Raw genomic sequence first — 23,539 nt, 5'->3', positions numbered from 1 at the left:
AGAAAGCAAGAAATGCATCACTGAGGTGATATTTGAGCAAAACCCTGAAGGAGGTGAAGGAGTGAACTGTGCAGCTATGCAGAAAAAAGCCCTCTAGCAGAGAGATAGACAATTCCTGAGGCCAGTGTGAAAGAGAAGAGGGTCGTGGGACATGAATGTGCAGGATGGCAAGGGCCCAGATCTGACAGAGCATTGTAAGGACGCTGGCTTTTATTCCCAGAGACACAGTAAACCACTGTGGGTTTCTGAGCAGAGTGATGACATGAACTAATGTGTTTTAAAAGTGAAGAGTAGACTATTGCAGGAAAACTAAGGGCTGAAACAGGGTGACCAAGGACAATAATGGGCAAATAGAATAGGAGTGTGAGATGCTGACATAACTACTCAGGTTCAGGATCTTTTTTTTTTTTTTAAGGGTAACAAACAGAACTTGCTAGGGGTGGTATGTGAGATGCCAGAGGAGGAGGAGCCAAAAATGACAGAAATTGTTTTACATGAGCAGCTGGAAAGATGAGTCCTATTTATTGAGACGGTCTGTCTGTGACCAAATTGGGACAAGCACAACAAGAATTTCAACTTTGGGGCACGTCCAGTTTGAGATTCCCATTAGCTGCGCAACACAGATGTTAAGTCTGCAGTCAGATAGACAAGCATGAAGTTCAGCGCAGAGGTCCGGCTAGAAAGAATCGTTTGGCCATGTTTCACTTCGGGTGGCATTTGCAGCCACTGTGCTAGGTGAATTCATCAAGGGAATGAGTGTAGGGAGAGAAGAGAAAAGAATCTAGGTCTGAGCCCCAGGACACGGTCAGGCTCGAAGAGGTCAGGGAGAAGAGAAAGCGACAAGAGAGGCCACAGGGCAACCTGAAGGAACAAGAAAGACCTGCAGAGCGTGGCATTCAGGAGGCTTCCGAGGTTCTCATTTCACACAGGAGGAACTAACGTCAAGGGCTGCCGAATCTGCTCAGAAATGCTGACGCAGCTTCTCAGCGATTAAAAGTAATGTCAATTTTTGCTGAATTAAAAAAAAAAAAAATCCCGGAGCCCATATAGCTACATTATGATATGTACTATCTAAACATTTTTACCTCTTCCTTTAATTTTTGGGTCTTTAATGCAGACTTTTCTGTGAACCAATGTTGCTACTTGCACCTTTGACAAAGTGCAAATTGAATTATGCCCGTTTTACTTGTCTGCCTTTGGTGCATAAGACAAGAAGGATTCTAACCTCCATTTATACTGCTAGGAAGAAATTAATGAGTATTTTCAAGTTCCTTGTTTGGTCACTTAATTGGCTGTGTGACAAAGAGCTCCGTGGTGCATGTCAAACAACTTTCGGAATCCTCTAATGATTTGTGCTTTGCCTGACTTGTGATACTATTCTGTGTGGCCTGTCAGCCTGGATATCCTTGTTAAAGTGGCTAGAATAAATTGGCTAGTGGTGTGCATACAATGTAGTATATTAACTACAGCAACAGGGAGTACTTTTAGCAGCTCTTTCAAGAGATTTCGATGTTTGCCCATAAGCATCAAAGCCAACCCAAACTTTCATTTAATATAATTAAAAGGACATCTGAAAGTAGTTTGAATCACAGCAGGTTCTTGAGGTTTGGTAACCCTTTGTTAAAACCCTGTGAACTTAATATATTTCACAGCTTGATAAATCTGCACTTGATTTGTGTCAGTAAGAGAGAAAATACAAATCTGCACCCTGCGTGTTTCGGGTGCTCTGAACCTATTGCTAAAAGACATTGAGATCAAAGAAAGTGACTTCCATCTGCAAAACCAGAGTAGTTTTCTTTAGATACAGAAGTCCTAAGATTTCTGCCCAATAAGTTATAGTCCTTAATTGCTGTTTTAAAGCAATCATTGACTCAAAAGACAGTAAAACCATTTGTAATATATGCAGAGTAAGTTTTACAGGTTATTATTTAACTTGGACAGGTCAGTTCAGCAATCTAATAATTAAAAAACCTCTACAGGACGGTGGCAAATGTGGATGATGGAGAGGCTATTCTGACGTGTGCAAAGACCATCATTCTGGGAATTTCTCAAAATTCCTGGGGTGAATGTGTCAGGTCAAGCAGTGAGGGCTGCTTTACAGAGTTATTTCCGTTTCTTCCATTTTGCACATTTCCTATAAATAAACAAAATGCTCCAGCTGCTCTTTGTATATACGTGGTTTATGAATGCTTCAGGAAGTAATTCCTATGAGGGTTAAAAAAAACCTCGTGTTTTCAAATAAAATGTTTTCATCTAAAACAAAAATATTTTCCCACTTCTTTTCACCAAGTTCCATTCTCACTTGTAATTTTTTAATCAGAGCCTGGGTCATTACTTAATTGTAAAATTGTTGATTTAAAGTCCTTTCTAATGCATCATTGCTTTCTGAAGGGTTTACCTGCAGAAAGGTTTTTGAATACAAAGAATATAAATAGATAGTATTTCTGTGCAAACACAAAAAGCATACACATCAATTTACTTTGTTATTTCTTTAATATCTTTCTGATCACATAAGTTAACCAGAAGGAAAATGATGTTAAAAATAGCATTGCAGATTTAAGATCCTACTTTCTGAAGTTATCATTACCTTTTCTGGTGCAGGTCAGAAAAGAAATGGAAGTTTTAAGGGCGCCTGGGTGGCTCAGTTGGTTGAGCGACTGCCTTCGGCTCAGGTCATGATCCTGGAGTCCCGGGATCGAGTCCTGCATTGGGCTCCCTGCTCAGCGGGGGGTCTGCTTCTCCCTCTGACCCTCCCCCCTCTCATGTGCTCTCTCTCTAATAAATAAATAAAATCTTTAAAAAACAAATGGAAGTTTTAAGGTGTAATTTGCAGTAAAGTAGTTGCCTGATGGCTTGGAACCAAACAAATGATTTTTTAGTACTGCTCCCACCAGAGTTATAATTTTGATATTTTCCTTTATCTAATGTACAAATTTTATACAGCTGGTAGTAACAAAAACTTAACTAGGTGGCTTAAACAAACCAGGGCTTTATTCATATGCATATAAAAGAAATGCAGACAATGTAGTCCAGGATTAGCATGAAAATTCCACATCAGAGACGAAGGCTGCTTCTGTTTTCTATTCTATTATCTTTAACACATGGGCTTCCATCCTCAAAATGAGAAGATGGCTACCTAGGTTCCAATCATCTCTTCATGCTAATCTCTACACAGGAATCCGAAGGAGAAGGACAAGTAACTTAAAGATTCATCTCTTTTGAGAATGTTCCAAAAGACACATAGGTGGGCAGTGCACAGTGATTCTATGTCTAAGTCAAAGAGTGTTATTGGGCAGCAAGCATTCTTAGAGGCAACCAAAAATACTTCTTTTTCTCATATCATGGTACATATTGATATCTTCATCCATTTTTTTTTAAGATTTTATTTATTTATTTGAGACAGAGAGAATGAGAGAGAGAGAGCACATGAGAGGGGGGAGGGTCAGAGGCAGAAGCAGGCTCCCTGCCGAGCAGGGAGCCCGATGTGGGACTCGATCCAGGGACCACAGGATCATGACCTGAGCCGAAGGCAGTCGCTTAACCAACTGAGCCACCCAGGCGCCCTTCATCCATTTTTGATATAATAACCTACCATAGATTTAAGACCATTTGGGTTACTTTTGAACCCTACAGATTAAAATTCTCTTGTGACCATTCTGTTAGTTATGGTCTTGGGCAATCGTTTTGTTAAAAAGGTTATTTCAAATAATTTTCAGATAGCATTTTTCTTCTTTTTTTAAAGTAGTAGTTGTTTTTTTAAACAGCTAATATAGGCACATCATGTAAAATTCAAAAAGTAAGAATAATAAAAATGTCTTCTCACCATGGCCATGGCATTGCTGACTCGGGGGTGTGCCCCTTACAGTGTGATCTAGTTGGAAGATGCCCCCTGGAGTTGTGTAGTGCAATCCTGCCTTCCCTCTCTCTCTTCCCAGCTCTCCTTCAAAACAATCACTATTATCAGCCTCCTAAATAGCCTACCAGAGAAGACTATTTTTATTCTTATCCATGTTTTTACAATTTTTTTTTTTCATAAATCTTGTTATAAATCACAGAACAGTGTTGTTCTCTCTGCTTACAGTAAGGACTTTGGGAGTAACTTGTGGCAGAACCACACAGTGGGGCAGCATTCCTCTGCTGAAATGAATAAATGTGTAGAGAGAATCACAAGGTAGCCTCGTATCATGGTTTACATCAACAGAACAACTTAATTCTTCATCAGTAGGAAATGGGTTGAATAAACTGCTCTACCAAATAATGGAATACTCCTTAGGCCACAGAAGGAATGAGGTAGGTCTTGCGTTGATTTAGAGAGTTGGGTGGGGTATATTAGAGGAGAAAACAAACAGGCAAGCAAAAACCAACAGATAACCGCATGATTATAGTGATCACATTTGTTGGTATGTATGTGTAAATATTTACAAGTCTGCAGAGATCCACAACAAACTCTCAAAGTGATTTCTTCTTTGGGTGAGGTTGGTGTTGCTGTCCCATAAACAGATTTTCAGGCTTTAATTTATGTACTTCTAAACAATGCTATTTACAAGCATATACTTTTTTTTTTTTTTACTGACATACATTATTTTATATATTTATATGTCCTACTTCAAAGTAAAAATTCATAAAACTGAGCTGATGGTCCCTCAAGAACAGCTTCTCTGGGGTTTTTTTTCTCTTTATTTCACAACCATTCTACCAGTTCTCAGAAAAAATACCTAGAGTCATTATTATTTCAAGAAGAGCGTTTTGGATATTTTTATGGTCGAGTTTATTTTGAAAACAATGGAAACTCTCCTCCCTTACCTTCTGCGATACCACACTCTTCTGGCTCTGCTTTCTTCATCTCAGATGTTGACCATTCTTTCTACATTTTCTCCTCTATGATTGGGTTCTTCTACTCAGTTTCTCTGGGTAAGGTCAGACATACCAACAACTTATTTAACTTCATGATCCCTAAACCTATGTCAAGAAGAGATGTTTGAGTAAGCTCCAGCTGAGGGGGTAAGAACATGCCCCAAATATGCCACTTAGTCATATTGATTATTTTGAGCTGAAAGCAATGAACATATGAAATTAACCCTTATCTTCCATTAGTTTCCCTTATATACTTCCTAGTTACTTTCCCACAACCTACCATTCCTGAAAGCTTAAATCTTTTTCCTTTATCTTGTTACTTCTTCACAAATGTGTTGTTCTTTTATTTAAAAAATTATATAAGCTAGCAGTCCTAACTGCTTTTTTAAGCCTTTATTTTTGCTATATAAGTTCCTAGATGCACATAAAAATATTAAATAAAATTTGTATGCTTTTCTTCTGTCTATCTAATGGTTTAATTCTCAGGTCTTGGCATTAAATTGGTATATACCCTAAGAGGGTAGGGTAGAGGGAAGGTTTTCCTCCCTTACCAGGCTTCTGTAGGCCTTTTAAATTGATTCCATTCAAGTTTTACTTTGCACTCAAAATAGGCATCCTCCACCTTTTAAAGAACAAAAATTTGCTTCTCTTTATTTCCATTTTAAATGCGTGCCACCTCATTGCCTACATTCAAATTCTGTGCACTGTGCTTCTTTATTTTCCTTACCAACTGACTTTAATTAATCAACAAATTTTTAAAAATGCCTGTGGAATCTCTACTTTTCTTCATCCCCAGAGTTAGAATGTATGGATTTGAACCCTGGTTCTGCCGTAGGTTAGTTAATTAACCTGTAGCAAGTTACTTCACTTCTCTGAGTCTTAGTTTTCTCACTGCAAGGTGAGGATATTCATGTCTACCTCATTGAGTTATTGTCAAAATTAAAGGAGTTGATGCATAAAGCATTCAGATGAGAATTTGGAACATACTCAATGAATATATTTTTAAATATTTATTTATTTATTTGAGAGAGAGAGAGAGAGAAAGCACAAGCAGGAGGGGCAGAGGGAGAGAATCTTAAGCAGACTCCTTGCTCAGTGCGGAGCCTGCTGTGGGGCTTGATCTCACATTCCTGAGATCATGACCTGAGCTGAAACCAAGCATTGGGCGCTTAACCGACTGCACCACCGAGGTGCTCCAATACTCAATAAATATTAAACATTTTAATTTATATCACTACTCTACTTTAAGTTTTTCAGTGACTTCTTGTTGCTTTTAAGAAGAATTTTACATATCAAACATGGCTTGCAAACTTTGAAAACTAGCCTTCACTCACTTTCTTGCCACTGAACCCATTGCACTCTGCTCTGCCACAGGAAATCTTTTCAGTTCCTTGGAGGTGTTTGTTCTCTTTCCCCTCCCTATCTCTATGCACATACTCTACCTTTTGCCTCTTTGGTCAATGTTGAATTTAGGCTTGGAATTCTACTTCATGGAGCCTCTTCGATGCAGTGCTTGAACCATGTGTTTCCACTATTAAAATGCTTGCTATGTTTCTACTTGTTTAATAGTCTGGCGTCACTATATTTTCATCACTTTTAAGGACGGGAGAACATCTGTCTTTCTTGCAGCATCCCAGCTGAAAGTACTTAATATTTGTTGAATAAATGTTAACAAGTTTGAGTCAAGTTTATAGCTCTATTTAATTCCTGTAACACAATATAGATTTATTTGACAGCATTCAATCTTTTAATTCTAAATGAGATTTTAAAATAGTACAATAAATTACAGTTTGCTAAAAACAGTACATTTTTAAGCAACAAGGGATCTCTTAAAGAGGCAGTCTTTTCTATGAAATTTTAGGTTCATCTTGTTCTACTGTTAAGGGGTCTTATTACTATATTAAGGTCAGTTGTGTTATATAATCTAATTTTAATTAAGACTTGAAAATGCCAACACTTCACTGTAATATAAAAGGGAGTTCAGAGATTAGTAGTTTTTATATGCTTAATAATAGTAAATGACAGTGATTATAAAAAGAACCTTAGGTTATTGAACAGATGTATAAATACCAGTCACTCAACTTGACTTCTAATAAAAAACCTGCAAGTTCAAAACTGTTTTAAAGACTCCTCTAACATTTGACCTTTAAAATTTTGATTTGAATCAATATATAAACACAGATTAGAGTACAATGTGCCCTATTCAGTAATGATTTTAAACTTTTGCTCATTTTATTTTATTAACTGTTAACCTTCACATCAAAAAGTCAAAAATGAAGAATTAAAGAAAAGTTTTATTTTTTCAAATTATAAATTAATAAAACTATATTTTATATGTAATTATGTATTATGTATTATATATTATATAATATACTATCACACACACACACATATATAGTCAGAAAGCAGTGGATGGGAGCAGAGAACGGAAGACTTATTTCTCTTTGCATATCCTGAGGTTTATACATGAAGAAAAATATTTAAACATAATTGTATATATAATATGTAAGAAATAGCCATGTTCAGCATAATGATTACAGTATGTATTGATGAAGAAATATTGCATTCAGGAGAACACATCAAAAAACAAAGATGTAGAAGTAAAGAGTAAAATAAAATTTTATATTGCTGGAGAGTTTTCCAAAAGGATGTCAGCAATTTATTACCTTATATTCATCCACTAAGAGGAAATAATTGCTCTTAACTTTCTAATGGGCTGCCTAATGATAATTTGCATATTTATAAATGTCTGCTTTATTGTAACACAAAACAACTTTTAAAAAAATAACGAATGAACTTAATATAGGATTCATTTTCCATTCTGTTTATCTTTGGGGGGCATCTTCATAATTCTACTCCAAACATATCTAAACATATAACTCCTTCGTTTAAATATATTTACTTGCTGAATATTTTCTATGCAGTAAAGCCCAAACTTCTGTCATAGTGGAGATCTCCTAAGATCTGACTGCTACTTACCATTTCTCCCGCCATACTCATCTTTTTACACTCTTTTTCCACGCACCACACACTCTCCTCATCCCAAACCCAGTACATCCCTTGCCTTAGTACCTGCTTTGTTTTGTTTTAGTCATTAACTTGCTTACTATGTCCTTTAGCCTCAGGTTTCCTGAGCATAATCGAGGAAAGTTTGTTCATCTTTTAATATTTAACTCAAAATCACACACCTTCTGGGATCTTTTCTTGATCTTCCTCTGTAAGAATTCATTACTTTTTGTCCCATATGCTGTGAGTTTTTAGCTCTATTTTGTGCTTACCTTCTGCCTTGGAGTGTAGACAAATTGAAGGCTGACTCTATGTTTTTCTTCTCTTTCCTAACCTCCTCCAACAGTGACTTCCCTAGTTCTTTGCATATCATACATACTTAATAGGACCTCATTGAATTACATTGAACGTGAGCTTTGGTACACTTAAAAACATTTTGGAAAGCTTTTTGTAGAATATATTGTTGTTATGCCTAGTGGTTTGCATTAACTACAATAGCCTGTGGTTCTGCTTTTCTCCTTTTTGAACTCTGATTGTCTTCTTAATTCCCTCTAATTCAGCCTGTCTCCCAAGAGGTGTTCTGAGAGAATATAGTGTTCAGATATCACATGGTTTGGAAGGAAGACAGGCAAAAAGTTGTAAAACTAGAAGATGTTTTCATTTTCCTATTACATATAAGGTCATTAATGATTTGATAGTTAAAGTATCATCTTTGCTGAATGAGCATTTTTTGAGTACCTAAAATGTCTCAAGGCACTAAAATTTACCCTAGGAAAACACCAGTAAACATGGCCTCTCCCCTGAGAACATCGTAATCTCGTGAGAAAGCCAGACCACGAGTATGGATAGTTGTATTCAAGGTGAATAAGTACTAAAATGGGAACCCAGTATGGCACTGAGTCTCTAAATGATAATGATTTAGATAACATTGACTAGTTACTAGGTTTTTTGTTTTTTGGGTTTTTTTCCATTTGTACTTACATATTCTTTGCTCTTATAAAATCAGTACTTTCAGAGATTTTTTTTTTCCTGCTGGTATGAAAATGGAGAAGATTCACTGAAGTACAAATCTTCATTAGATGACAATCATTCAGCAGAGTCACTGAACACTTATCATATGTCAGGCAGAGTTTTGGGCACTTATAAATGACACAGAGTCGCCACCCTCATGAAGCAAATCTTTTCTTGAGTGAGAGATCTGAAATAGCCATGTAGATAAATACGTATTTTAGATAACTTTAGATAATGATTCATGACACAAAGAAAACAGAACAGTTAACAGATTTAAGGGTAGGGGGGATTCTCCCTAGCTATAATGATAATTGAAGACTTCTTCGTACCTGAGCTAAAACCTGAACGAGCATAAGATTAAAAAGCCTATCTTCAGAAAAATGCAATGGTGGTAAAGTTACGTATCTTTTTTTTTAATTAATTAATTAATTTGACAGAGAGAGAGCACAAGCAGGGGGGTAGGAGGGAGCAGAGGGAGAGGGAGAAGCAGGCTGCCTGCTGAGCAAGGAGCCTGTTGCCATATGGGACTCCATCCTAGGACCCTGATATCATGATCTGAGCCCAAGGCAGTCGCTTAACCAACTGAACCACCCCTGCACCCCTTAAAGTTACATATCTTTGCACAAGCATTTGTTCTATTTGGGTCTTTAGTTTAGTGGTTTTCAAGTGAAGAAAGAGGGGTAAGTAAGTTCTCCAGGTGATTTTGCTTACCTAGTTTAAGATTTACTGTTTACCTGGGTAAGAAGTGCCATTGATAGGTCTCTCATCATTGATCCTGGGTATTTTACAAGCACATCCTCTTGGAATAGTGACAGAAGTTGTTATTAGAGAGATATATAGCTGGTTCCCCCCAAAATTTTCACAGTCATTATAGCAAATAAGTAAATCCTCCCTTTTGAAATAGTATGATTATACACTTTATAACATCTTTTAATGAATATACTATAATTATATGCTATGAGTAAAACTAGTCAAATGAATTTGCCTAAGATCTGAATTTTATGATAAGATGGTCCAATAATGTTGTGTAATGCAAATACATGTCCAAAAGGATATGGTATGCTCATGATCCTGAATGAATGAATGAATGAATCTAAGTGGCTTTTACACTTTCTAATTTATATTTGTTTTTTAGAAACAGTCAAAAGTCACTTTAAAGTCCAGCCATAAACTATATAATGGAGAAGAGTGATATCTAATAGCAGAATACCCAACTATCTCAATTTGAAACATATTGAAACTTATTTTCTCATGTAGTTCCCACTTTGTTGATTGGTTAGAAAACACAAATATGTCCAAAGACACACTGAAATTTAGTGACAACTAGAATGCAAATTTCCAGTGCCATCTCCTATTCAGTTTCTAGTGTTTTGAAAAAGAAAATAAAGTGAGTTAACATTTAGTTTCTGACAAGGACATTGTTGATCAAATTAACTTTTCAAAATTTTAGATTATTTCAGTCTGTACACCTCAAAACCATTAGGTGATTTTTTTCTTTTCTTTTTTTTTGTTTTTTTGTTTTTGTGGATCAAGTCTTCTCTTTATGATCAATGCTGGACCAAGTGTATTTTCTTCCAACTCGATCATGTAAATTTTAGATCAGAAAAATATTTATACAGAAAAAGACAAGTCAGCGAGAGCTGTTGGACATTAAATGATGTCCCAGTACCTCACTTTAATCAAATTCATTGCACATTCCCTGTTCAACTTTGATTCTAAGCATAGTTAAGCTCATGTCCTTGTAACCAAATAAAATGAAAATCAACCTGTTTTTAAAGAGATGTTGTTGAAAAACTAATGATGTAATGTAGGGTGATTAACATAACATAATAAAATTGAAAAAATTAAAAAATAAAGAGATGTTGTTGAACTAATGAAAGCAATGCAAATAACTAGTTTGACAAAAACAAAAACAAAAACCACACACACATACATAATGACCAGATGTCATCATTTGTGGGTAAAATATACAAATGCAAAAATGTACAAGGAAACAAAATATAACCTTTTGTCACTGAAGGCTGTGACTATTTAATTGGCCTTCATTAAACTGGTAACAGGGACATGTCAGCAAACTTTGGAAAGTTTAAACAAACTGCATTAATTATAAAGCTATTAGAATTGACTTATCCATGCTGTTCAAACCTCTAAAACACACATTATGAATTATTTAATATACGCATTTCTGTACTGTCCTATTCCTCAAAGCTTCAGGTGATATAGTCTTTAGTAGTTAAGTTGTGAAGCAGGTTTATTCATTAAGGTTACATTGTAGAAGTTATTCCTCTGGGATCTCACTTCAGAACAGATATTTTGTAATTATCAGGTATTGCCTGTGCTTCCTTCAGTGAAGACCTCTCTTCTTCCCAAGCTGGACTTAGATAGCCAATGAAAGTCAACATAAGATTACATCTTAAACATGTGTTATGAGCCAGGCAACATAAATGCATTTGTATCGCCATGCAATATAAAATGGGTATACTATCGTCTCTGATTTGCAGATGAAGTGCAGACAAGTTAAGTAACCGGCCCAACATCATACAGCTAGTTAGTGGCACAGTCCGGGTACAAACTCAGCAGATATGGTTCCCAATCCCGTATTCTGATTTTAGCACTACAGAATTCCCTCTCCTAATCCTTGCGTTGAAATTTCCTTACGTTGATGCTTAAGGAATCACAACATGTGCTTTTTAAAGAAGAATAAATAAATATTAGATTTGTTCCTAAACCATCCAGGTTTTAGGACCATATATTATGTCTGTCATTTCTATAAGAAACTTAGAAATCATTTGGGCCTTAATAGAAAACTTTTTTAAAGATTATGATTTATTTGGGAAGATGCAATTGTTATAAATGTACTTAAAATTTATAACTATGAAAAAATATTGCAGCATATACATTTTTGTATGTAAAATTAAGATAATTTAATAAGGGGTGCCTTTGATTCATTAGTTATCAATTCAAACATGGTATTTTACCTAAAGCAGTCTATTGTAAACAGGTAGCTATTTAGAACATTCTCAGAGTTGACCATAGTTGTTTATTTTTCTTGTTTTTTCCCTCCTTTTGCATTTCTTAAAAAAAAAAAAAAAACAGTAAAGAGCAGAGCAGAAATATTGCATTATCCCCAATAAAATTTTCCCTGAGGTAAAGTTTAAATTAATCGGTATAAGATTCTTAACTAATGTTACAATGGCTGCTTCTTAAAGAACAGGCATAATTTCTGTTGTGTGTGGGATTTTCAGAGCATTTCTAATGCATTCAGAGCATCATCTAATCACAGAAAGAATACTTCTTTGCAATCAGGAGGTTGATGTTCTCTGGCTTCTGAAAATACCTAAACGTGTTTTGTTCATTTGTTTCGTATGTGGCGCCTCCTTTTTGGCATATCCTGCTGGCATTATCCCTATAGAGAACTTCCTGGAAAGCAAATCATTTTGTTGTGATCGGAAATGCTTTTGTCTGGCTTCTAGGTCATGCTTTAAACTCAGAACACATGGCAGAACTAAGCACACTATGTGAAAACGTCCAATTATCGAACTCATGAGAGATCTTTTTGGTGTTTTTTGTTTGTTGTTTGTTTGTTTTTAAATGATGCAAAGTACTCAAGTTGCAAGTAGGACTGTATTTTACATGAAAGTCCAGTGATGTTAATTTTTGGCCAGAACTTGGAGTAGCTGGGAAAAATATCAAGAAAAAACAACTCTTATCAAAAGGCAAATTAGTTTCTGAAGCTGATGTTAATTGGCAGCCAAGGTGTTTCATTATGAAGCTGAATTTTTAACAGTTGTTAGTCGGTTACTATGAAAACACCAGCCAGAAGAAAACACTGTAGTGCAATGGGTATTTTTCTTCAATCTCTCCTAATCCTTCTGCCAACGTGTCAATAATATAAGGCTTGTTTTAAAACACCCATGCACTGCCTACAAATTGCCTGTGTCGGCTGTTTATTCAAACTTATTTCTCGATTAGATGCATATTTCATAATCAACGGGTTCAAGGATGATCACTTTCAAACTGCAGGTGTTGTATTTTTCTATTTTGCAATTCTCTGTTTGAATGAAACCTTAAGAAGACCTTATTGGGAGAACTGTTTTGTTGTTGTTGTTGTGTTTTTTCTTTGTAACCTAGAGCATAAAGCTAACCATGGCAAATATATAAATTGTAACTAGGGAGATGATTCTTTTGGATGAAGCAATGAGAACTATGACTTTTTATCTCTATGTGTACCTATTGCTGATTTTTTTTTAAAGGAAAAACACCTGAGGGCCACAAGTTGCAAGTTCCAACTGTTTATTCCCCTCCCTAATAGTAAACAGCATGAAGAAGGTTTTTCTCCACACTTAACATATCCCAAGCCCCCTGGGAGTATGTATGCTTTGATATTTTTCCCATTCTGACATTTTACCAGCTGGCTAAAAAAAAAAAAAAATTGGTTTGCTTAGTGAGTCCTCAACCTATAGGCAACAAGTTCTTGTATTGTCCTGTCTGTCGTCAACCCTTTAACCTCTGCGGTATTCAGCATTTAGTTTTATGGTGATATACAGGGGGAAAAATCATTTTTGTGTGTGATATGATAAAAGTGTTGGTTTAAATTACTTGCCAACAGTTCTCCAGCCAAATAATTTAATTATGTGATTATAGCCTTATTGAAGCCTTTGCTATTGATTCTAAGAAGCAAGCATGGATCTATTTGTTGTCCTTCAAAACAAAAGCTGATTTTCCTCTTGCCTTGCAGTCTCAGCTAGGGCTTTAACAGAACACAATAATGAATGCTTCTGCTGCAGCATGTCACAGGGGAGGCTGGGACAGTACTGAACTCATGCACACCGCTGATCCTTGCTTGCTGAGCAACATGTACACCTGGATTTCTGACAGCTCTGTGAGTTCACTAGAGACCTCTGTCATTCTGTTCATCCTCTTGTAGGCAATGGTCGAGACAGTTAACAACCTCCTCCAGCCACAAGCCTCAAATGCGTGGAGAGACCTGACTACAAGCGATCAACTACGGGCAGCGACCATGTTGCTTGACACTGTGGAGGAAAGTGCTTTTGTGCTGGCTGATAACCTTTTGAAGACTGACATTGTCAGGGAGAACACAGACAATATTCGTAAGTGGCCTTTGTTATACAGAAGGGCCAGAGACCCTTGGACAGCAGAAGAGAGGAAAGAAAAAATTTCTATGGTAGTGCAGATATTATGAGTGATTTCTATTTCAGTGGAAATGTGATTATTTTTTCTATCATTAGAAGGATATCACCTGCCATTGGCTTAAAAGTGTCCTCGTAATCCTGTGTGTTATCCTCCTTAGGATATTCAATATTGGATATGTTAGCCTGAGATCACTCACAGTGAGGTCCTTTAGTTAGTCAGTTAATTAGTTTTTTTTATGTCTGTGTGTATCTATGTATGCATTGTACTATTTGAAATTTTATCCTCCTAACATAGTGCCTATGGGTCACATCGGTTATAATGTCTCTAAATGGAGCACTGGGTGTTATATGCAAACAATGAATCATGGAACACTACATCAAAAACTAATGATGTAATGTATGGTGATTAACATAACATAATAAAATAAAATTTTAAAAAATGTCTCTGAATTATGTACTATAAAGAAATCAGTCATTTAGTGAAGGTGATAAAACAGTTTTTTTGTAATTGTGTTATTGGTTCATAAGGAGTATAAATCTATTTTATTGTGCATAAGGATGTAGCTGACAGTTTTATTTCAGAAGATTTGATAAAGCCGTTTCAAACTTACTAGATTTAAAGATAGATCAATATTGATATAATAGTGCAGCTTTAGATTATAAAGAGACTTTTACTTAATTCACAAAAGAAAATAGTATTTTGAAGATAAAGGAAATGACAAAGTATAAGGATTTGAGCTTGAATTTTAAACCTGAGGCTTTATAACTGATGCATTTCTGTTCTTATTTACCTGTTTAATAGTTTTTATTTGCTTTATTTTAAAAATAAAATACTAAAGAAATACTTTCGAAATAAAACATTGAACTACTATTCATTTTGACTACTATAAATTAATAGAACGTTAATTCCAGTGTTTTGATTTCAGAAATATTTCAGTGATTTAGGAAATCATCTTAGCTTTGGTGCATTTCTCAATGAGCACTGATAACTCTTTGCCATTAACAGAATTGGAAGTTGCAAGGCTGAGCACAGAAGGAAACTTAGAAGACCTAAAATTTCCGGAAAACATGGGTCACGGAAGCACTATCCAGCTTTCCGCAAATACTTTAAAACAAAATGGTCGAAACGGTAGGTTAGAGTTTATTTGATAAGTGTGGTGAGATTGAGCTCGTCATCAGTGCGTTGTTTCTTGGCTTGGGAGTTTAGATCTGCTATCCAAAAGCCTCTTTCTCTCATTCAACTATTCTCTCTCTCCTCTTCCTCTTCCTCCTCTTTCCTATCTTCTGCACCAACAACATCACAATGTATTTGCTCTATAACATTCTCAGTCAGATTTGGAAGTTGTTCTGTTCCTTTTCAGTTGCAGTACAGTGTCAGAAACTTGAATCTGAGAGGAATTAATGAACAACAAAATCCAGATATCTGACTTTTTTCTTGAAAGGAGTAACTCTCACTGAGTTGACAGATTTAGTTTCTAAAATTTTTTTTAAAAATTTTATTTATTCATTTGACAGAGAGAGAGAGATAGCGAAAGAGAGAGATAAAGAACACAAGCAGGGGGTGCGGCAGGCAGAGGGAGAGGGAGAAGCTGACTCCCCACCGAGCAAGGAGCCTAATGCAGGACTTGATCCCAGGGCACTGGGACCATGACCCAAGCCAAAGGCAGATGCTTAACCAACTGAGCCACCCAGGCACACCTGGTTTCTAAATTTTTTTATGGAAATGTTACTTCTAATTTTAAAATTGTAGATTTTTTTCCTTACTATTTTTGAATGTGTTTCTATGATTTTTCTTTGTAAAGCATATAGAAAATTTAAAATGTGAGGACATGATTTGAGAAAAAGGAACTGGTTAATATAGGTCAGTTTGATACTAGACTAAATTCACTGACTATAATGAGAATTGAATAAACCCATAGTGAAAATATGTCTCAAATGTCACCAGTATTAAATTTTTAAAAACATACTTTTTGCCAACTAAATGAGATCCTTTGACCTGCCAGGTGATGGGAAGATGGCCTCAGGTTGTAGCAACCAATTCAAAGCTGGTGTTTCATAGTGCAGGGGGCATAGTTTTAAACAAAGAAGAGCCTGTTGAATAATACCAAGACAAAACAAATTATGGCTGTTGTCAACAGAACAAAATTCTTTTTAAGTGTTGGAAATCTTTTAAGTGACCTTAAAAGTCATCATATTGCTAATTTGACTATGTGAATTTTGAGGCAGCAGTACGATTTTCTACGAAGCAAAATCAGATTTCTGCATTAGCTTTCCAGCTGGCTTCCCTCTCTCCACTCTTTCTCCCGACAGGATATTCTGTTGACAAACAGATCTTCCTGAAATGTAAATCTGACCAGTTTGCTTCCAGTTGCACTCAGAATGAAATCAGAGGATTACACGAGGCCACCATGTGCTTGTCCACTTCTTTCCTGCCCCACCTGCCCCGCTTCCTGTCTGTCTTTAGCATGCCCTCTATGATCCAGACAGTCTAGTCTTGATTCTTTTTCTTTTTATTGAGATAGAAGTGACATAGAACTTTATACTAGTTTCAGGGGTACAATATAATGATTCAATATTTGTATATATTATAAAATCATCACCACAATAAGTCTAGTTCACATTTATCAGCACATACAGTTTTATTTTTTTCTTGTGATGAGACCTTTTAAGATTGACCTTCTTAGCAACTTTCAAAATATATAATACAGTATTATTAACTACAGTCACTATGCTATATGTTACATCCCCATGACATTTATTTTATAACTAGAAATTTATTAACCTTTTTTACCCATTTTGCCTACCTACCGTCCCCTGCCAATGGCAGCCACCAGTCTGTTCTCCATATCTATGAATTTAGTTTGTTTTATTTATTTTTTTAGGATTCCACATATAAGTGAGATCATACAATACTTGTCTTTCCCTGTCTGACATATTTCACTTAGCATAATGCCCTCAAGTTCCATTCATGTTATCATAAATGACAAAATATCATTCTTTGTTAATGGTTGAGTAATACTCCATTTTCTTTATCCATTCATTCATAAGGGGACACTTAGGTTGTTTACATGTCTTAGCTCTTGTAAATAATGCTGCAGTGAACATGGGGTATGGAGATCTTTTTAAGTTAGTGTTTTTGTTTCCTTCAGATAAAAACCCAGAAGTAGAATTACTGGATCATATGGTAGTTCTATTTTTAATTTTGGGGGGACCTCCATAGTGTTTTCCACAGTGGTATAGCAATTTACGTTCCCACCAACAGTGCACAAGGATTCTCTCCGGTCTAGTCTTGATTCTGTTCCTTGAATACACCAAGAGTGTTTCTTTATCAGATTTTTGCATTTTTGTTTTCTTCCTGGAATGCAGTTTTTACATTTCTTTACATTGAAGCTTCTCTATCATTCACGATTCAGTATAAATCTTACCTCTTTTAGGAAGGGAAGTTTTTCTCTGTCTCCCTGAAGATACACCATTCTTTCATTGCTCTTTTCCCATTAGCCATTTTATACCAGTGCTTCTTCATGGAGGTTATTTACTTAACATTATATGAAATATTATTATTATTATTATTATTTTTTAAGTTGCCTGCTTATTATCTGACTTTCTCTCTAGGCAGTAAGCTCATGAGAGCAGGAATCTTTTCTTACTTGTTCACTGATACAACACTTGTGCCTAGCACATGGATAAACTTTCTAAGAATTTATCAAATAAATGTGTGAACTTTCAGATATAAAGCTAATGGCAATTAAAATATAATTATATTAGTTATATTATGGGTTTTTTTAAAAGATTTTATTTATTTGAGAGAGAGACAGAGAGCACAAGCAGGTGGAGTGGCAGGCAGAGAGAGAAGGAGAAGCAGGCTCCCAGCTGAGCAGGGAGACCAATGCGGGGCTCGATGCCAGGACCCTGGGATCATAACCTGAGCTGAAGGCAGATGCTTAATGACTGAGCCACCCAGGTGCCCCAGTCATATTATGTTTTGAACTCATTTATTTTACTTACTAAAGTAGTGTGTGTGGGGGGGTTGGTGGGGGTGGTTTAGGTCACATTTAAGCATTAGTTTTGGAGTGGAGAATATGTAACAATTATATGTGACTCGATGCATCCATAAAGCAAGGGTGAGATATCAATATGACACTGCCCCATAGGTGGAAATTGGTAGGAATTATCAACCGGTTATCAACCAGTTAAAATAACAGTTGTTACTGTCAAAAAAAAAAAAAGATGTTCTTCTTAAGTTTAGCCTTCCAAAATTTAGTATTTTCATATTAAATCTAGAGAAAAGAATGAAAATTAAATGCGGTGTTGTAAGAGACAAGAAATATTTAGTGAATTACTGTTCTTTGCTCAGTACCATCTTAACAGATGTGGGTTGGAGTTTAAGAATGCCCCTTTCCTTTATGTAGCACTTATCATAGTCTCTTTGCTAAATTCCTGAAAGGATAATGGATGTCTCATAGAATCACTGAGAAGGCTGGAGAATCGGGCCCAGAAAGCCTACAGGAGCTAGGAGGCTGACAGAAGTCTCTGTCAACACACAGCATCATTGCGTGAGATGTCAGGGCTGCCGTAAGTGAGGGTGACTGCTGCCCCGCCCCCTACTGTCACCAGCTCTTCACCTAAAGTCAGAGATGAGGGCATTTGATGGGAGGCATCGAGCTCAGGTGCTCAGAGCAAGACAGGCTGGGAAAGCAAATGTACATCCAATTTGTGTCTATAAATCCCTAATAGGGAATTTTCCAAACATGGGAGCACAGTTTAGATGTTGGGACAGTCCCCCCCTCTCCAAAAGAAATCTATTAAAATTTCCTTGTTTTTATTCCCACTTGACCCTAAGATTCAGGAATAAGGATTGAGACTTCCTCAACTTAGTCACCATGATGGTCAGGACTGCACCTATCTCTTAGTGAACTGATACGATTTCATACTGGAAGTTAAGACATAGGGCTTGATGTATTTTAAGAAAGAAAATGATATGATCAAAAACACGATGCCTGGGTGGCTCAGTCACTTAAGCATCTGCCTTCTACTCAGGTCATGATCCCAGGACCTGGAATCGAACCCCACATCAGGCTCCCTGCTCAGCAGGGTGGGGTCTGCTCCTCCTTCTCCCTCTGCCCTTCCTCCCCATGTTAAAAGAAGGTTAATTTTACAGAACATTGCAGGTAGGAGACAGTCATAAGAGAAAAAAATAAGGTGGAAAGATGTATGGAGGAAGTGACTTTCGAAGAATATGGTAATTGAGTTTGAAGACAGATAAGGATTTTGAATCCCTGTTGTTGTTGTTTTCATTGCAATTGAGATATAATTTACATACAGTAAAATGCACATCCCTTAAGAATGTGACTTGACGGATTTGACAGTTGTACATTCCTCTGTAATATTACATAAAATAAGACAGAAATCTCTCCTATTACCCAGAAATTATTAACCCTTTCCAGTCTTCTTACCTCTTCTCCCCATCTGATGAAACTACTCTCATTACTATCTCCATAGACAAATTTTGCCTGTTCTTAGACTTCAGACAACTGGAATCATGTAGTATGTGCTCTTTTCTGTCTGTATTCTTTAACCAAACACAGTATTTTTGGGATTCCATCATCATGCTCTAATAGTGGTTTCTTTGCTCTATCAGTAGTTCTTTATTGATGCATAGGCTATTCCATTATATTCATATGCCCTAATTTATTTGTCTATTGATACATTTTTTTAAGTGTTTCCATTTGGGGGATATTATAAGGATGTTATTAATCTTACACAAGTTTTTTTTTTTTCCTTTGTAGACATATATTTTCATTTATCTAGGAAGGGTAGATATGTTTAACTTCACACACAAAAAAATCACCATTTCTCCACATAGTTGAACTACTTCACATTTCCACCAGCAGTGTGCCTGACCTCCAGCTGTTCCTCATCTTTATCAATATCAGCATGACTAGTCATTTTGATTTTAGAAATTCTAGTGGGTAGGAGATGGTATCTCGATGTGATTTTTCATTTTTATTTCCATAAGTACTAATGATGCTGATAATTTTTCATGTTTCTATTAGCCTTTCACATATCTTTTTTTCTGAAGTATGTGTTTATGTCTTTTGCTATTTTCATGTGTTATTCTTTTTTTGTTGATTAGCAGAAATGCTATATATAGTCAGGAGTCTCATATATATTATTGTTAACATGCTGTATTTTGATAGACACATTTTTAATTTTGATAAAGTGCAGTTTACCATTTTTTTTTCTTTATGGTTAATGTCTTTTGGGCCCTATTCAAGTCATCCTTGCCTACTCCAAGATCACAAAGATCCTGTATTTTGTTCTAGAAACTTTATGGTTCTGGTTTTTATGTTAGGTCTATGATCTGTCTTTAAGTTTTGAGTACAGAGTGATATAGGGATTGACATTCATTTTTTAAAATACTGATAGTTTTTTCAGCATCATTTGACATTCCTTTTCTCGTGAATATCTTGGCACTTTGGTTAAAATGAGTGCTTAATTTTGTTGAGAATATATACCGTATGGATTTGATTATAATTTAATTAGAGCTATCTAAATTAGGTGGAATGTACAAAGCAATGTACAAAGTTTCTTCCCAACTTATAATTCACATTTACATTTATTTCAGGAGAGATCAGAGTGGCCTTTGTCTTATACAACAACTTGGGTCCTTATTTGTCCACGGAGAATGCCAGCATGAAGTTGGGAACAGAGGCTATGTCCACCAATCATTCTGTTATCGTCAATTCCCCTGTTATTACAGCAGCAATAAACAAAGAGTTCAGCAATAAGGTTTATTTAGCTGATCCTGTGGTGTTCACTGTTAAACATATTAAGGTAAGAAAATGCCATGATAAGTGTAGTTATCCACATTATCTATATTTGTTACAGCATAAACATGGAATATATTAATTTTCCTTTAATTTTTTCCTACTATTTGACAGATAGCCATTCACTACCTATAAAAATATAGTGGTGATTTTTTTTTTCTAAAATGAGGGAGGAGAATAACTCTTGAATATATAAATGCTTCCGATAAGAATATTTGTAGATGGATTTATAAATGTGTCTCCATAATTAAAAAGAGTTAGCAACATAGTTAGTGGAATTGGACATGGCTTCACATAGGATATCACAAGAAATTATGTCTTTGTGAATAGATATATTTTTATGTATGTAAAAAGATTGTATTATAAATTGAACAAAGATTTCTAAAGACTATCTCAGAAATTGTTTAGAGTAATTAAATTCTTTATGATGTACTTTACTTTGAAATTAGTTGGTCATTCTGAGTCATTGATACTAGCATTCCATTAATACTAACTTTTTAAAAAGTAAACTCACCTCTAATCAGAGGAAATACACAGCAATATATATTCAAATTTGCTTAGGCTTGATGAAGCCCACTTAATATGAAAAGACTGGTATACATCTCCACAAAAGTTGGAACAAAGTGTGAAGTGTGTTAGATGTAAAGAAAATGCCTATCTAATTTACGTGATCATAAAGTAGTTATTGGCTTTATTGATTTTTTTTTTTCCCCATAGCAGTCCGAGGAGAATTTCAACCCTAACTGTTCATTTTGGAGCTATTCCAAACGCACAATGACAGGTTATTGGTCAACACAAGGCTGCCGGCTCCTGACAACAAATAAGACACACACTACATGCTCCTGTAATCACCTAACCAATTTTGCAGTACTGATGGCACATGTGGAAGTTAAGGTAAGATAAATACCATAAAATAAAGTTATCTAAGCATAGGCAGGATATTACTGAAAAAAGTCCTAAGTCCACAGGCCAGTCTTCCTTTAAAGGTCTTCCACTTTCCTAGTAATTTTGTTCAGAAACTCTCTGGGGTTCAACCCACACCTTCCTGGATGATTCAAAGAAAACTTTTTTTTGTTCTGTTAGCAACATAGTTTATGAAATTGCAGTTCACTTATAAAATAAAATTGTTCTTATAAAAATTCCCCTTAGCCGGAACCCTCCTACACTGTTGGTGGGAATGCAAACTGGTGCAGCCACTCTGGCAAACAGTATGGAGGTTCCTCAAAAAGTTGAAAATAGAGCTACCCTATGACCCAGCAATTGTACTACTGGGTATTTACCCCAAAGATACAAATATAGGGATCCAAAGGGGTACGTGCACCCTGATGTTTATAGCAGCAATGTCCACAAAAGCCGAACTATGGAAAGAGCCAAGCTGTCCATCAACAGATGAATGGGTAAAGAAGATGTGAGATATATAGACACAGTGGAATATTATGCAGTCATCAAAAAACATGGAATCTTGCCATTTGCAATGACGTGGCTAGAACTGGTGGGTATTATGCTAAGTAAAATAAGTCAGTCAGAGAAAGACATGTATCATATGATCTCACTGATATGAGGAATTCTTAATCTCAGGAAACAAACTGAGGGTTGCTGGAGTGGTGGGGGGTGGGAGGGATGGGGTGGCTGGGTGATAGACACTGGGGAGGGTATGTGCTATGGTGAGCACTGTGAATTGTGTAAGACTGATGAATCATAGACCTGTTCCTCTGAAACAAATAATACATTATATGTTAAAAAAAAAAAAGATAGTAGGAAGGAAAAAATGAAAGGGGGAAAATTGGAGGTGGATACGAACTATGAGAGACTATGGACTCTGAGAAACAACCTGAGGGTTCTAGAGGGGAGGGGGTGGGGGGATGGGTTAGCCTGGTGATGGGTATTGAGGAGGGCACGTTCTGCATGGAGTGCTGGGTGTTATACGCAAACAACGAATCATGGAACACTACATCAAAAACTGATGATGTAATGTATGGTGATTAACATAACATAATAAAAAAAATTGCTGGATATTTAAAAAAAAAAACCTTAGTCTCCCCTTGCTCTTATTTTATATGAATAAAGGAGACCACATGAACAAAGCAAGGTAGGACCCCAGGACCAAAGGCCAGTGCAGTAGGGTTAAGAACCAGAATCCCAGACCCTGGGAGTAAATACTGCCCAAATGACTCTTTGAAAAGCACCTGTTAGCACAATAAACAATGCCTCGTGATGCAAAGAGCTTAGTAAATTCTAGTATAATGTAATGGGTTTTTTTTCATTCAAGAAAACCGTACTCTAAGGAAAAATCTAGATGATAGGAAGTTTCCAAAGTCAGACACGCAGCTAATTTGGCTGCATCAGTCTCCTCCTGGCATGACTCCGGCTGCCACGAGTGGGGGAGGACATGAAGAGGCTTTAGATTTCAGATATATTTAGGACATAAAAATACAAAAGGCTTAAAAAAATACAAAAGGCTTATTATCTTGTTTATAGGGATTGATGGGTTAGTAACAAGAAATTATATACTTGTAAATTCTCTTATCTCCTTGATGCCCATAAAAAGAGGAAGGATTACTCACTAACATGTTTTCAGAAGTGAAAACTGCGGCACAGGTTTTATCTACTCGGTGTCATTTTTCCAAATAAGTTCATCCAAAATTTTCTTTGACACTATTGAATTTAGATGTAGTGTGGGTATCCCAG

General features: G+C 36.1%; 1 protein-coding gene across 10 annotated transcripts in view; it reads left to right on the top strand.

Annotated features, from left to right (window-relative positions):
- ADGRL3 (adhesion G protein-coupled receptor L3) overlaps positions 1-23,539 on the top strand; it is a 512,753-nt gene that overhangs the window by 374,732 nt on the left and 114,482 nt on the right. For all 10 annotated transcript variants that reach the window (XM_044912942.1, XM_044912937.1, XM_044912940.1 and 7 more), the window contains 4 exons: positions 13,799-13,982; positions 15,031-15,153; positions 20,650-20,858; positions 21,569-21,745. In XM_044912942.1, the coding sequence (XP_044768877.1) occupies positions 13,799-13,982; positions 15,031-15,153; positions 20,650-20,858; positions 21,569-21,745 (693 nt within the window). The remainder of the gene's footprint in view (positions 1-13,798; positions 13,983-15,030; positions 15,154-20,649; positions 20,859-21,568; positions 21,746-23,539) is intronic.

The sequence above is a fragment of the Neomonachus schauinslandi genome, chromosome 2 (genome assembly GCF_002201575.2).
Source record: "Neomonachus schauinslandi chromosome 2, ASM220157v2, whole genome shotgun sequence".
Classification (NCBI taxonomy): domain Eukaryota; kingdom Metazoa; phylum Chordata; class Mammalia; order Carnivora; family Phocidae; genus Neomonachus; species Neomonachus schauinslandi.
Note: the sequence above shows the minus strand (reverse complement) of the source record. Positions and strands in the feature narration are given on the sequence as shown.